This window comes from Nycticebus coucang, chromosome 1 (assembly GCF_027406575.1).
Source record: "Nycticebus coucang isolate mNycCou1 chromosome 1, mNycCou1.pri, whole genome shotgun sequence".
In the NCBI taxonomy this organism is placed as follows: Eukaryota; Metazoa; Chordata; class Mammalia; order Primates; family Lorisidae; genus Nycticebus; species Nycticebus coucang.
Window position 1 is genome coordinate 152,423,167 of NC_069780.1, and position 15,486 is coordinate 152,438,652.

The window sequence follows — 15,486 nt, forward strand, 5'->3', positions numbered from 1 at the left end:
TACCATGTATATGACTTATTTGCAGGCAGTCTCATGATGATAACTAGCTAATTTAAATGGAACTTACAAAGCCTCTTTCCATATACCTGTGTTTTGCTGTGTGACAGTCATTTAGAATAGCTTTCTTTGCTGTATGTTCTCCATTTGCCTCTCCAGATCTTTTCTCCACTCTGCTCTGCTCTGGGAAGCAACTTCTACATGCTATATCACCCTTTTGACTTTGCTCACTGGAAGAGACATCAGCTTCTGCAGTTCCCTCCTGCTAGATTTTGTGTTACCAGGGCTGTTCTATATTGTGAGTAGATTACAACTCCTACTCAGTGACCCTCTCTGAAAGCTATATACAGTTACACATCTTTCTAGGTTCTGATAATCCTTCACTTGCTGGCTCCTTTATACCTGGAGATGATAGTGGCTTCCCAGTGAACTCTTAGGGGTATGCTCCTGTCCTTGGTTGCTTTCCCTGAAACCTGCCTATACCTTTTGAAATGGTGCTTTCATTAAATTCTCTTGAATACTTAATTTGAGTATATTATGTTTTGGCAGGACCCTGCTGATGATATCCATCTATGTCTAAAACAGATTTGATGTAGATTCCTTTTCTGCTCTAGACACCAATACAGCTATCCATAATAGCATATAGAAACAGGAGCCCATGGGTGCCCATCTTGGCTTTCTTGGGAGGGAGGGAGGGTTATGGAATGCTTCAAGTGTGGTATCACTATTATGCCAAATCAAAGTTAATAGGTGTAGAGTCAAATCTGACAGCAAAAACATTGGCAACAAATATTAGGTGGTTGTGGAATCCCTGTTACTCATTCCACACCAGTAATTATTTCAAGTGCTATATGCTGACATCATTTTGCCCCAGAAGGGCAGCCTTAAGGAGTGGTCCCTTTCTTAAGCCCTAGTCTGGTCCCCTTTGTTAAGAGGAAAAAAGTCAAATATTTTAGAAATATTCTTACTTGGTATTTAGTGTCCAGCATTTTGTGCCTTCCTGTTTCTCCTAACATTTATTTGACCATTCATTTGTTGATTGTCTATTAGGTGCTGGGCATTGTGTTAGGGACTGAGTATAAAAATAAATATTAATAGAACACAGTGTCTATCCTAACTTGTTATTTCAACTTCTGTTAATGTCTGGTAAGGAAAGTTCTTTTGCTTCTGATGGGAGTTTACTGGTTTTGTTTCTGTTTCGTTTAACTTTTCTAGCCACAGAGAGAGGGAAGGAATCTCAAAAAAACAAAAATTTGTAAAACTGGCATATTCGTGGGTCAGACTGGAATCTTGTTGCAAGGCTTTTTCTTCCGTTAATTGGGTAGTTTGGAACAAAAGCAGAGACCTGAAGGAAATTGCTTCTACAGGTATTTGGCTCTAGTTTGTTTTATTCAGTTGCGTTTTAACTTAAATGTACCCTGGTTGGAATAAAGTGTGGAAATGTTCAGAGAACTTTACCCCAATAGGTTTTATAAAATATAAATTCTTCCTTTATGTTCTCTTTGAATTACATCCTTTGGAAACTCACAGACATGCTATGAATTTTTATTAATCTCTTTCTCGTTTAGTCATATTTGGCTGAGCTCTACTAAATTTTCCAATGTGTTACTCAGTTTGGGGAATTATTCTGATTCTTTTGGATAAGAAATTGACATTTAAATTGTTAATATTTATCCTATTTAAAAAAAAAAAGTTGGCAGCAAAAGTCACTTAACTGCAGATTTTAAAGTGAACTGGTTAAAATATAGCTTCAGTTTTTATGGAAAGAAATTCATAATGTTAATCGTCTATTTCCTAATTTAGGTTCCTTAATTCAGCATTTGAGATGGAAATAAACGCAGTCTATACAACAAGGTTATTAGGGAGTATATAGATACTATTTTGTCTCTTACTTTTCAAAAAAGCATTCCTCATCCAGATATTATGAATGGTAATTACGTATACGTTTCTTGTCTTTCCTTCCATCCTCCTCCTGTCTCCTTTTACATTTTTCATTTTCACTCTTCTCATTTCCTCCTCCTCTTCCCTTCAACCTTCTTGCTGTGTAGATTTAGAGTTCAGTTGACTCAGGTAGTTTTGTTTTTTTTTTTCCTTAATCGAAACTTGTCTAAAATTGGGAATGACTTATTCTTTATAAACTGTGGGTTTTTCTTTAAAATATTAAAGAGATAGCATAGTCTAGTGATGGACTCTGGATTCAAATTCTAGTTCCTTCATTTACAAACAGCCTGACCTTGGGAAAGAAGTTAATATGCACTTAATATGTGTGATGTGTTTGTCAAGTATAATAATCCTGTATAATCCTCCATCTAAGACATAATTACTAGAAATAATATCAACTAGTTTTTGTTGTTGTTGTTGTTTGCAGTTTTTGGCCGGGGCCAGGTTTGAACTCTCCACCTCTGGTACATGGGGCCAGCACCCTACTCCTTGAGCCACAGGCATCGCCCCTATCAGCTAGTTTTATATTAGAGTCAAAAACAGTCTTTAAAAGATTTCCCATGGGGCTGGGTGCGGTGGCTCACGACTGTAATCCTAGCACTCTGGGTGGCCAAGGGAAGTGGATTGCCTGAGCTCATAGGTTCGAGACCAACCTGAGCCAGACTGAGACCTCGTCTCTAAAAGCCGGGCATTGTGGTGGGCACCTGTAGTCCCAGCTACTTGGGAGGCTGAGGCAAGAGAATTGCTTGATCCCAGGAGTTTGAGGTTGCTGTGAGCTATGACGTCACAGCATTCTACCAAGGGTGAAAAAGTGAGACTCTGTCTCAAAAAAAAAAAAAAAAAAAGGTTTTTCATGACTACTCGTGGAATGCCTTTGAAGCTTAGTGTTTTATCAGTCATGTGTGAAAACCATACATGATCACCCAGTAGTGGTAATCCCAGCCGTAGTGGAACTTGATCTGTATAGGTCTGTGGGGTGTAGGGTGTAGGGTGTAGCTAAACAAATGGAAAAACTGTTACTTAATACAGTGATAGTTCTGAATTTAGTTTACTCCAGAAAAGGGTTTAACTACCCTCCAGTCACCTTCACTATTTTTATTGCCCAAGTCTTAGGAGTGATTACTCTCTTTGTGAAAAAGTAGAGTTAATATCCCCAAAACTTTTGAATGACCTTAATTGGTACATTCTCATTTGTATAAATTCTATTATTTGAATTCCTCTCTGTAAGTGGGCAGCAAAGTAAAACTATTGGGTTATACTCCTCCATTTCTTCTCTCACTCTAGCCCTTGTTTTTAAATATTTCTTTTGACTTGTTAACCTGAAATTGTTTTTTATGTTGTGTGAGCACAATGTTTTTAAAATACTTGACTTTGACTTTGTATAATTTTTTATTTGTTGAGCACACATTACGTGCTTAGTAGAATGCTTAGAGCTGGAAATACCAGTATAAAGAAGGTAAGTTCTCGATACTGATCTATGACAGTTAAAGACGTTTATAAAGGCTATGAGAGAATTAAAACAAGGATATAAGAGAGTTGAAACGTGGAGGTAGCTGTCTTAAGGAAGGATTCTCTGAGGAGGGGGTACTTGAATTGAGAGAGATTTGACTTAAGATTTAGGGATGAAAATGAGTTGACCAGGAAGGAGCTGGGGGAAGATTTGAAACACAGGAAGGAGCAGGTGTTGAAGGCCAGAGGAGGAAAGAAAAGAGTGTTGCTGGAATATGCTATGCATCTGTGGCTTTTTTTTTTTTGGTAGCGACAGAGTCTCACTTTATTGCCCTCGGTAGGGTGCGATGGCATCACAGCTCACAGCAATCTCCCAACTCCTGGGCCCAGGCAATTCTCATGCCTCAGCCTCCCAAGTAGCTGGGACCACAGGCAACCGCCACAACATCCGGCTGTTCTTTGGTTGCAGTTCGGCCTGGCCAGGTTTGAACCCGCCATCCTCGTTATATGGGGCCGGCACCCTACACGGAGCCACAGGCGTTGCCCCATCTGTGACATTTTTAATAGTGAATTTTGTAACTTTTATTTCTACATGTCAGAGTGGATAAAAATAATAACTGACATTTACTTAGTGCTATGTAGGCTTGGTGCAGCCTCTGCGATCTCTTAACAACTTAGTCAGGGAGGGTAGCCTGGTCATCTCCATTCTGTAGGTGAAGGAACTGAGGCCTAGGGTATTTAGGCAGCTTACACAAGACAACCCAGCTAAGAAGCAGTATAGTTAGGAATTGAGAAAAACATTTTCGAGGATTGTAATTTTTGAATGCAGATTAACTGGTCCAGATTTAGGAAAGATTGTAATAAATGGAAAGGGTGAAAAAGGAGGAGTTAGGGGAATTAGTTGGCTACAAATGTGATGATTATTTTAGGTGGCTTAAATGTTTTATGACTATCTTAATCCTGTTGATGTTGTAGTTTCAGAGTCAATTTCTGCTTTCTATTTTGAGCATGTGTCTGCTGTCTAAAAAAGGCAGTTTTAATTTTTCGTATTTCAGACTCACAATAACTATTAAGAGTTAGCAATGAGGTTATATCATATTGGAGGATGTAACTAATTTGCCCTGTTCAATAACATGGTCATAGATTTTTTTTCTTCAGAAAGCATTGCTGTTGTGGGCGTTCCTTTCTGATCTTCTCAGGAAAGGAAGACCTTTGTCCTTCCCCAGTATTTCAAGTGAATCATGTGTAGAGTTTGAGTGACCTTTGGTAATGCATTCCAGCAGATATAGTTAGAACCTCGTGGTTAGTCCTCAGTTGTCATTGCTTGGAAATGTTTCCTGAGTCTTTTTCAGGGTGGAGTGTCCAGGAAAATGACATAAAGGAAATGTGTAGGGATGAGCTCTTTAGTTAATTGGCAGCTTGTTAAGCCAGGTTCTGCCTTGCCTTTTGGTTCGTTTGTGTTAGTAGTAGGAGGAGTGGGTTCGCTGCTTAGGTGCTAGGGTGCTAGGGAGGTAAATGAAAAGAGAAGAAAGCCATTATTTATTGAGTGCCTAGAGTGTGCCTTTGGTAAATGTTTTATATAAACTTCTATAATCATCACAGAACTCTGTGAAGTATATTCTGTTAGCCTCATCTTATGTCCCACCCCTGGAGATAGAAAAAGAGGTAGAAAAACTAAACAAAACCCATGGATCTGTAACAGCTTCTTGCTTACTGTGGAAGACAGACTCATAAGAAATAATATTGTATGGTAAGTTATTAAGTGCCTGTCATGTCTTAGTACTGAGATTACTAAGAATGAGTGAGATAAGGCTCTTTATCCTTAAGAGGTGCACAGAATCTTGTAAGATGAGATAGGCAGGTATTTTAATAAAGTCTATTTTTATTTTAAAACAGTTTTTCCTGGGACCGTTTTATAATTTTATTTATTTTAAAGACAAAAGTTTTGCTCTGTCACCCAGGCTGGAGTGCAGTGGCACAATCATAGCTAACTGCAGCTTGAACTCCTGGGCTCAAGAGATCCTCTTGCCTCAGTTTCCCAAGTAGCTGGGGCTATAGGCATGTGCCACCATGCACAGTTTTTTATATTAATGTTTTTTTATTTTTTTTAGAGATAGGCTCTTGCTATGTTGTCCAGGCTGGCCTCAGGTGATCTTCTATTCTCAGCCTGTGAAGTAGATGAGATCACAGGTACTGACTGCTTCTGGCGCTCTTTACAGCAGAGATAATGTAAACCTTTGGGAACATTACTTTTGGCTAGTGCTAAATTCTGAAGTAATTCCTGTAAATAGTTTAGAAGATTACCAATCTATCCACATTACTAGGTGAAAACAATGTAATATGGGTGCTTAGAAAGTATGTGGCACAAATATTTTCTAAAGGCACCCCTGGAAGTCCAAGAGAGACATATTAGGCTTATTTCATACATTAAAATCAATCAGGAAGAACTGTTGAATAAGAAAAAAAAAAACAAGAAAGTATGTGGCACACGGGTAAGCATTTAAATATTTGTTATGTAAATGAATAGGCAATATACTTGAGTCAGCCATTCTTCCAGGGTTTGGAGTCTAGCTCCATTTATACTAACTAAGTGACACTGGGCAGGTTATCTCAACTCTTTTGAGTTTCCTCCCTAATGAGGAAAAAGATGAAGCTAATAGTGCCTTCCTCATAGCGCTGTGAAATTAGATGAGATAATGTATGAGTCAATGTATGTGAAGTGTTCAGCATAGTCCTGGTCCTCAGTTGGCCTTCAAATATTGCTGTTGCATTATCATTATTAAACTAATAAACTAATTTGGTACCACTGACATGCTCTGCTATTTAAATGTGATTTAATGTGCTAGTGACTTTCTTTTACAACATTGTTTATAGTGTAATCCTAGGATACTTTAAATAACATTGAAATCAGAACTTTGCATTTCAGTTCCTGGTGCCCAGAATACTATTGGAAAATTTTTGATTACTTTTAACTTATTTCTTTCTGGAATCAGGTATCCATATAATCTTCTGATTATACTCCTTTGTGAGTAATATTTCCACAATGCACAAACAGGGTACCCAAATGAAGGTCCTTGGTTGGAGAGAGAAACCTAGAAATAGGAATAAACAAAGATGTGTGTGAAGTGAGAATGTCATGCTTTGGACAGTCATAACTTGCCTTACCACTTAGTGCCTAAAACATGAAAATTTTGTTTCTTGAATGTAAACTAATCAAGAGCTAACTTACAGTACAGGTTGAATGAACTAAACATACCAGCTCTCATCATAGCTTCTTTTGCTGAATATATTTGTAAATTATCCTTTCTTTCTATAGTTTAGGAAGTATACGTGTGTAATGATCACACATTTATGGTGTTCTGTGATTGTCTTAATTTTAGGTAATTGTATTTTTCAGAGAGGCAGCTTGTTAAATAGATGACTAAGTGTAATTAAAATTTATACTTTTATATTTTTCCTTAAAAATTTTTACACACTTCTAAAAGAACATCCCAATTTGCTTTAGAAAATATCCTTAGCATAGTTATGCAATATAGCATAGGCAACTGACATTTTTTGTCAAAGGGCATGGAATTTAAAGATGCTTCTCTTCAGATATTGTCTCTGACCCAATGGCTCACTTGGAGAAAAAGTTTCTTAAATTGTGATGTTATCAAAACTTGTTAGGCAGGTTATGGGTAATGCTCAACTTTCCACGTAGTATGGTTATCTATATTAAAACTTACATCCCACAGACTGAGTGAAACCTTAGTGCTGCCATTAAATATAGTCTAGTTATTAACCAAATACATATACAAATCAGTGTTTACCTTCTATGAAGGTACGTTTTTCATGGACTTCCCCCCTTCCTTCAGAATTTGACATTGGTAGATGATTTTTTAGTTACACAATTTGATTGTGTAATTTTATTTAAAGGGTTCAAAGTATGATCTGTTAGTAGAAACATTTGTTTTGGAAGTCCTGTTCTTGCCTGTACTACTCTGTGATCCCAAGGACAAGATGACATGGTTGCTTCATTTATGGATATGTAAATTATAATGAGAATAATGTTTGTCCTGCCTGTTTCTCAGGATCATAGTGGTAAGTGAACCTTGCTTATTAAGAAGAGTGGATTGCTGCAGAGTATCTTGTAGCAGTTGGCGCCAGTGGACTCAAGGTAGGAAGACAAAGAGCATACCGGGGACTATTTTGAGCAATCGAAGCAGACTTGTTGGAGCTCAATTATAGATCTGGCCTGGACAAGAAGGGGGTGAGTGTTACCGTCGGCAAGGGAAAAGCTGAAAACTGAAATATTTAGGAAGTATGGTGTGCATAAAGTAGGAAAATGGGCTCTGGTACAATGTAATGAAGGCCCCCTGCTTGTGTTTCTTTTTTTTGCCATATATAGGTAGGCCATTTCAGTGACAAAGTGACAGTGAAACCTTGCAACTATTTGAGTATTCCTGTGCCAGTCATACTGTGAGAAGTGATAACACATGCTCCTTTGAGAAGCTGGAGCAGAAAGGGATTTTGCAGTTTTGAAAAACCATAAAGATTAATGTTTACCTACTATTTAATAGAACAAACAGCAAAAACAAACCATAATTTCAACCTAGTCTACTGACTATCAAGACTGTCATCTGTATCAATAGCAGTTTGACTTCTTTTTTTTTTGAGACAGAGTCTCACTATGTCGCCCTTGGTAGAGTGCCCTGGCATCACAGCTCACAGCAACCTCTTGGGCTTAAGAGATTCTCTTGCTTCAGCTTCCCGAGTAGCTGGGACTTACAGGTGCCTGCCACAACGCCTGGCTATTTTTTGGTTGGAGTTGTCATTGTTGTTTAGCTGCCCCCAGCTGGGCTTGAATCTGCCAGCCTCGGTGTATGTGGCTGGCACCCTACTCACTGAGCTATGGGCGCCAAACCTAGCAGTTTGACTTATGATACTAGTAAAGTTGGTCACATTATTTTGGCAAATATCTTCCAACATGGAATCTCTTTTAATGTTGTAATCTACTTGCGACTTGCAGAATAATAAATAGGAAAGACACTCGTTTTAATAGCGTGATTACATTATTTAAGATTGTGTTTGTCTTTTCCTCAGTACTAATCTTATAGTTGTTAATCCAGTTAGTTTAGGATGGTGAGACTTGAAAGTGACTGTGTAGCTGTAGCTGGCATAATGATTTATTAGTATGTAGGGCATTGGAATATAGATATCATTGAACAGTTAAGGAATTTCGCCTGTCCTATAACCATGGAGACCCAATACCAATTGAAAATATGTATGTGTACTAGTGTTAAAATGCCCTGGCCAGAGTTGTTAGAAAAATCTTAACAAAATTCAGTGCCATTTAACACATTAACTGCCATGTGAGTTGTATTTCACTTACACTAGTGTTGAGCCCAGGGCCTCTGAAACATATATAACTCACCATCTCTAAACTATCTTGACCTAATAAAACACCATGGCTCCAAGGAGGAAAATTTTTTTTCTAATGCGGCAGTGTGTTAAGAGCCATATTCTCTGTTTGCTAATAATTTAAAACTTATACATTTAAAAGCATTGAAGCATGAAGTAGTTCTGGCTGAAATTTTAAATTCAAGGAGGCCTTTGCAGCCGATAGGCCCTGGAAAAAGAAAATAAAAAATTGAAAAAAGAAACTATTGCTGGTTTGTCTGTTTTTGCCTTCCAAGAGGGGTTTAGGAGAGGGTGAGGCTTCTTTGAGATGGAGTGTTATGCTTCCATATGCTTCTGAGAATATGCTTCACAAAGTCTGAGATTCCTGCCCAATGAAGAGATTGGTGAAGATTTTGATTTTAGTTGGATTAAGTCTAGAGTCACATTTATAGTGATCTAAATTTTCTAAAGTAAAGAATTTGTCCTTTTAGTTGGTCAATTAATCAGACTTACATTTAGGATTTACTAGGAAAAAAGGGCAGCTCATTGAAAGAGCTCTGTGGTGGTTGCCCTTAATTCATGTCCTTAGACTTTTCATCATTAAGGATGAAATACTGGATTTGGAAAATAGGTAATTTGGTCGACTATTTTGTAAGTTAAAGTTATAGCAAAAGTAGAGTAGTTTGGAATTTTGAACTGTCAAATATATCAGATTATAGCAGAAAGATTAGGGCTGATAAGGTAATAACCATAGACATATTTTAGCAAATTAATTGAATATAATTTAGGAAAAGGTGTTTAGGTTACATGAGATAAACTTTTTACAATAACAGATGTAAATGGATACTTTTTGAATGGGCTAGCATTCTCTTATGTAAACTATAATTCCCCAAAATTAGAGAAGAATAGGCTATTGTACAATTTTTAAGAGTTAGAATGCTAGAATGATTCTTACCTTACAATTTCAACATAACTTTATTAAAATATTTTGTATCTTACGAAGATACAAAACAAATTTCCATTTATTTTCATTCATGTATAACCATTTTGCGGAAGTCTTTTGTGTTCATGGTATGCATAAAGGTTAAAACTGGAACATACAGGTCTGAGCTGAATCGTAGTCCTGTCACCCAATGCTTGGATGAGTCCTTTAAGTTCACTACTTCATTATCTTTACTTGAAAAATACTTGGTTTTCTTTCTTTCTTTTTTGTTTTGTTTTGTTTTGTTTTGTTTTGTTTATTTGAGACAAAGTCTCAAGCTGTCACCCTGGGTAGAATGCTATGGTGTCATAGCTTGCAGCAACCTCCAACTCTTGGGCTCAAGCGATCCTCTTGCCTCAGTTTTGCTATTTTAGTAGAGACAGGGTCTTGCTTTTGCTCAGGCTGGTCTCAAACTCCTGAGCTCAAGTTATCCACCTGCCTTGGCTTCCCAGAGTGCTAGGATTACAGGCATGAGCCACTGCACCCTGCCAAAATACTGGGTTTTCATCTGCGTATTCTCTTTGGCATGTGGCCCAGTATCCATTTATTCCTCAAATATTAGTTGCTCACAGATTTTGTGCCAGGCACTGCCTTAGGTAATGGAAATACAAATAATTACACAAATATTAAAGCTGGACCAAGAAGTACTAAGAAGGAGGGGTATGGATGCTATATTAGTTTATACTAAGGGGTCTAAAAAAACAATAATGGGGTAGCTTTCTAAAATGATTACTTTGGGCTGTAGGGTGGAACAATAGATTAGAGCTAGGAAAAAATGGATTTAGCGAGATCAGTTAGGAGGCTCCTAAAATGGTCCCAAGTGAGATAGTGAGACTAAAGAGGAAGTAGGGGAAATGGAGAAGAGTGGATGGATTTGAGGGCTATTTGGGAGGTAAAATGTACCCATCTTGGTGTAATGTGAATGTGGAGAGTAGCAGAGAGAAAAATGTCAAGAATAGTTCTGGACAGGCATGGTGGCTCATGTATGTAATCTTTTTTTTTTTTTTTTTTTTTTTTTTTTTTTTTTTATTGTTGGGGATTCATTGAGGGTACAATAAGCCAGTTACACTGATTGCAATTGTTAGGTAAAGTCCCTCTTGCAATCATGTCTTGCCCCCATAAAGTGTGACACACACTAAGGCCCCACCCCACTCCCTCCCTCTCTCTTTCTGCTTCCCCCCCCCATAACCTTAATTGTCATTAATTGTCCTCATATCAAGATTGAGTACATAGGATTCATGCTTCTCCATTCTTGTGATGCTTTACTAAGAATAATGTCTTCCACTTCCATCCAGGTTAATACGAAGGATGTAAAGTCTCCATTTTTTTTAATGGCTGAATAGTATTCCATGGTATACATATACCACAGCTTGTTAATCCATTCCTGGGTTGGTGGGCATTTAGGCTGTTTCCACATTTTGGCGATTGTAAATTGAGCTGCAATAAACAGTCTAGTACAAGTGTCCTTATGATAAAAGGATTTTTTTTCTTCTGGGTAGATGCCCAGTAATGGGATTGCAGGATCGAATGGGAGGTCTAGGTTGAGTGCTTTGAGGTTTCTCCATACTTCCTTCCAGAAAGGTTGTACTAGTTTGCAGTCCCACCAGCAGTGTAAAAGTGTTCCCTTCTCTCCACATCCACGCCAGCATCTGCAGTTTTGAGATTTTGTGATGTGGGCCATTCTCTCTGGGGTTAGATGATATCTCAGGGATGTTTTGATTTGCATTTCTCTAATATATAGAGATGATGAACATTTTTTCATGTGTTTGTTAGCCATTCGTCTGTCGTCTTTAGAGAAAGTTCTATTCATGTCTCTTGCCCATTGATATAGGGGATTGTTGGCTTTTTTCATGTGGATTAATTTGAGTTCTCTATAGATCCTGGTTATCAAGCTTTTGTCTGATTGAAAATATGCAAATATCCTTTCCCATTGTGTGGGTTGTCTCTTTGCTTTGGTTATCGTCACCTTAGCTGTACAGAAGCTTTTCAGTTTAATGAAGTCCCATTTGTTTATTTTTGTTGTTGTTGCAATTGCCATGGCAGTCTTCTTCATGAAGTCTTCCCCCAGGCCAATATCTTCCAGTGTTTTTCCTATGCTTTCTTTGAGGATTTTTATTGTTTCGTGCCTTAAATTTAAGTCCTTTATCCATCTTGAATCAATTTTTGTGAGTGGGGAAAGGTGTGGGTCCAGTTTCAGTCTTTTACACGCAGACATCCAATTCTCCCAACACCATTTATTGAATAGGGAGTCTTTCCCCCAAGGTAAGTTCTTGTTTGGTTTATCGAAGATTAGGTGGTTGTAAGATGTTAGTTTCATTTCTTGGTTTTCAATTCGATTCCAAGTGTCTATGTCTCTGTTTTTGTGCCAGTACCATGCTGTCTTGAGCACTATGGCTTTGTAGTACAGACTCAAATCTGGTATGCTGATGCCCCCAGCTTTATTTTTGTTACTAAGAACTGCCTTAGCTATACGGGGTTTTTTCCGGTTCCATACAAAACGCAGAATCATTTTTTCCAAATCTTGAAAGTACGATGTAGGTACTTTGATAGGAATGGCATTGAATAGGTAGATTGCTTTGGGAAGTATAGACATTTTAACAATGTTGATTCTTCCCATCCATGAGCATGGTATGTTCTTCCATTTGTTAATATCCTCTGCTATTTCCTTTCTGAGGAGTTCATAGTTTTCTTTATAGAGGTCCTTCACCTCCTTCGTTAGGTATATTCCTAGGTATTTCATTTTCTTTGAAACTATGGTGAAGGGAGTTGTGTCCTTAATTAGCTTCTCCTCTTGACTGTTATTGGTGTATACAAAGGCTACTGACTTGTGGACATTGATTTTATATCCTGAAACATTACTGTATTTTTTGATGACTTCTAGTAGTCTTGTGGTTGAGTCTTTGGGGTTCTCTAAGTATAAGATCATGTCGTCAGCAAAGAGGGAGAGTTTGACCTCCTCTGCTCCCATTTGGATTCCCTTTATTTCCTTGTCTTGCCTAATTGTATTGGCTAGAACTTCCAGCACTATGTTGAATAGTAAAGGTGACAGAGGACAACCTTGTCTGGTTCCAGTTCTAAGAGGAAAAGCTTTCAGTTTTACTCCATTCAGTAAAATATTGGCTGTGGGTTTGTCATAGATAGCTTCAATCAGTTTTAGAAATGTGCCACCTATGCCTATACTCTTCAGTGTTCTAATTAGAAAAGGATGCTGGATTTTATCAAATGCTTTTTCTGCATCTATTGAGAGGATCATGTGATCTTTATTTTTGCCTCTGTTAATATGGTGGATAACGTTTATGGACTTGCGTATGTTGAACCAGCCTTGCATCCCTGGGATGAAGCCTGCTTGATCATGATGAATGACTTTTTTGATGATAAGCTGTAATCTATTGGCTAGGATTTTGTTGAGAATTTTTCCATCTATATTCATGAGTGAGATTGGTCTGAAATTCTCCTTTTTGTTTGGGTCTTTTCCTGGTTTTGGTATCAGGGTGATGTTTGCTTCATAGAATGTGTTGGGGAAGATTCCTTCTTCCTCAATTTTTTGGAATAATTTCTGCAGTACAGGAATAAGCTCTTCCTTGAAGGTTTGATAGAATTCTGGAGTGAAGCCATCTGGACCAGGGCATTTTTTAGTTGGAAGCTTTTTTATTGTTTCTTTGATCTCAGTGCTTGAAATTGGTCTGTTCAGGAGGTCTATTTCTTCCTGGCCAAGTCTAGGGAGAGGGTGTGATTCCAAATATTGATCCATTTCCTTCACATTGTCAAATTTCTGGGCATAGAGTTTCTGGTAGTATTCAGAGATGATCTCTTGTATCTCTGTGGGATCAGTTGTTATTTCCCCTTTATCATTTCTGATTGAGGTTACTAGAGATTTTACTTTTCTATTTCTAGTTAGTCTGGCCAATGGTTTATCTATTTTATTTATTTTTTCAAAAAACCAACTCCTTGTTTCATTAATTTTCTGAATGATTCTTTTGTTTTCAATTTCATTGATCTCTGATTTGATTTTGGAGATTTCTTTTCTTCTACTGAGTTTAGGCTTAGATTGTTCTTCTTTTTCCAATTCCATAAGGTCTCTTGTGAGATTGTTGATGTGCTCTCTGTCTGTTTTTCGAATGTAGGCATCTAAAGCGATGAATTTTCCTCTCAAAACTGCTTTTGCAGTATCCCACAGGTTTTGGTAGCTTGTGTCTTCATTGTTGTTATGCTTAAGGAAGTTAGTGATTTCCTGTTTGATTTCTTCCTGCACCCATCTGTTATTCAACAGAAGATTGTTTAATTTCCATGCCTTTGGATGGGGTCGAGCATTTTTTTTAGAGTTGAGTTCCACCTTTAGTGCCTTATGGTCTGAAAAGATACAAGGTAAAATTTCAATTCTTTTGATTCTGTTGATATTTGTTTTGTGTCCCAGGATATGATCAATTTTGGAGAATGTTCCATGGGGTGATGAGAAGAATGTATATTCTTTATCTTTGGGGTGGAGTGTTCTATATGCGTCTATCAAGCATAATTGTTCTAGGGTCTCATTTAAATCTCTTATATCTTTGTTTAATTTCTGTTTAGAGGATCTGTCCAGCTCTGTAAGAGGTGTGTTAAAGTCCCCTGTTATGATGGTATTATCAGATATCATATTGCTCAGACTGAGTAAGGTCTGTTTCAAGAATCTGGGAGCATTTAAATTTGGTGCATAGATATTTAGAATTGAAATGTCTTCTTGTTGTAGTTTTCCCTTGACCAATATAAAGTGACCATCTTTGTCTTTTTTGACTTTAGTTGCTTTAAATCCACATGTATCTGAAAATAAGATTGCAACTCCTCTTTTCTTCTGAATTCCATTTGCCTGAAAAATTGTCTTCCAACCCTTGACTCGGAGCTTTAATTTGTCTTTTGAAGCCAGGTGTGTTTCTTGCAGACAGCAAATGGATGGCTTGTGTTTTTTAATCCAGTCAGCCAATCTATGTCTCTTCAGTGGGGAATTCAAGCCATTAACATTTATGGAGATAATTGATAAGTGTGGTAGTATTCTATTCGTCTTATTTGGTGAGAGTCCATTGCTTAGTTTTATCTTTTGCATCAGTGTGGAGGTTAGGTTCTGTCCTTTGATTTCTGAGTTCTTACTTTGCTGCTGATCCATTGTGGTGGTCAGTGTGCAGAACAGGTTGAAGTATTCCCTGTAGAGCTGGTCTTGTTGTGGTGAATTTCCTCAATGTTTGTATATCCGTAAATGATTTGATTTCTCCATCAATTTTGAAGCTTAGCTTAGCAGGGTACAGAATTCTGGGCTGAAAATTGTTCTGTTTAAGTAGATTAAAGGTAGATGACCATTGTCTTCTTGCTTGGAAAGTTTCATTAGAGAAGTCTGAGGTCACTCTGATGGATTTGCCCCTGTAGGTCAACTGGCGCTTACTCCTGGCAGCTTGCAGAATCTTTTCTTTTGTCTTGACTTTGGACAGGTTCATCACAATGTGTCTTGGAGAAGCTCGGTTAGAGTTGAGGCGACCTGGGGTCCGATAGCCCTCTGAAAGCAGTGTGTCAGAATCTTTGGTGATGTTTGGGAAATTTTCTTTTATAATATTCTCTAGTATGGCTTCCATTCCTCTGGGGCATTCTTCTTCCCCTTCTGGAATTCCTATAACTCGTATGTTGGAACGTTTCATAAAGTCCCATAATTCTGACAGTGAACGTTCTGCTTTCTCTCTCTTCTTTTCTGCCTCTTTTACTATCTGAGTTATCTC

General features: G+C 37.8%; 1 protein-coding gene across 6 annotated transcripts in view; it reads left to right on the plus strand.

Moving 5' to 3' along the window:
• PLPP1 (phospholipid phosphatase 1) overlaps nt 1–15,486 on the plus strand; it is a 115,466-nt gene that overhangs the window by 3,967 nt on the left and 96,013 nt on the right. The window contains exon 1 of one of the 6 annotated variants that reach the window (XM_053590560.1): nt 7,334–7,467. The exons of 3 other annotated variants lie outside the window; for them this stretch is intronic. In XM_053590560.1, coding sequence (XP_053446535.1) covers nt 7,425–7,467 — 43 coding nt within the window. In that variant the 5' untranslated portion in view covers nt 7,334–7,424. 2 more of the 6 variants (XM_053590564.1, XM_053590565.1) reach the window with 2 other exon arrangements.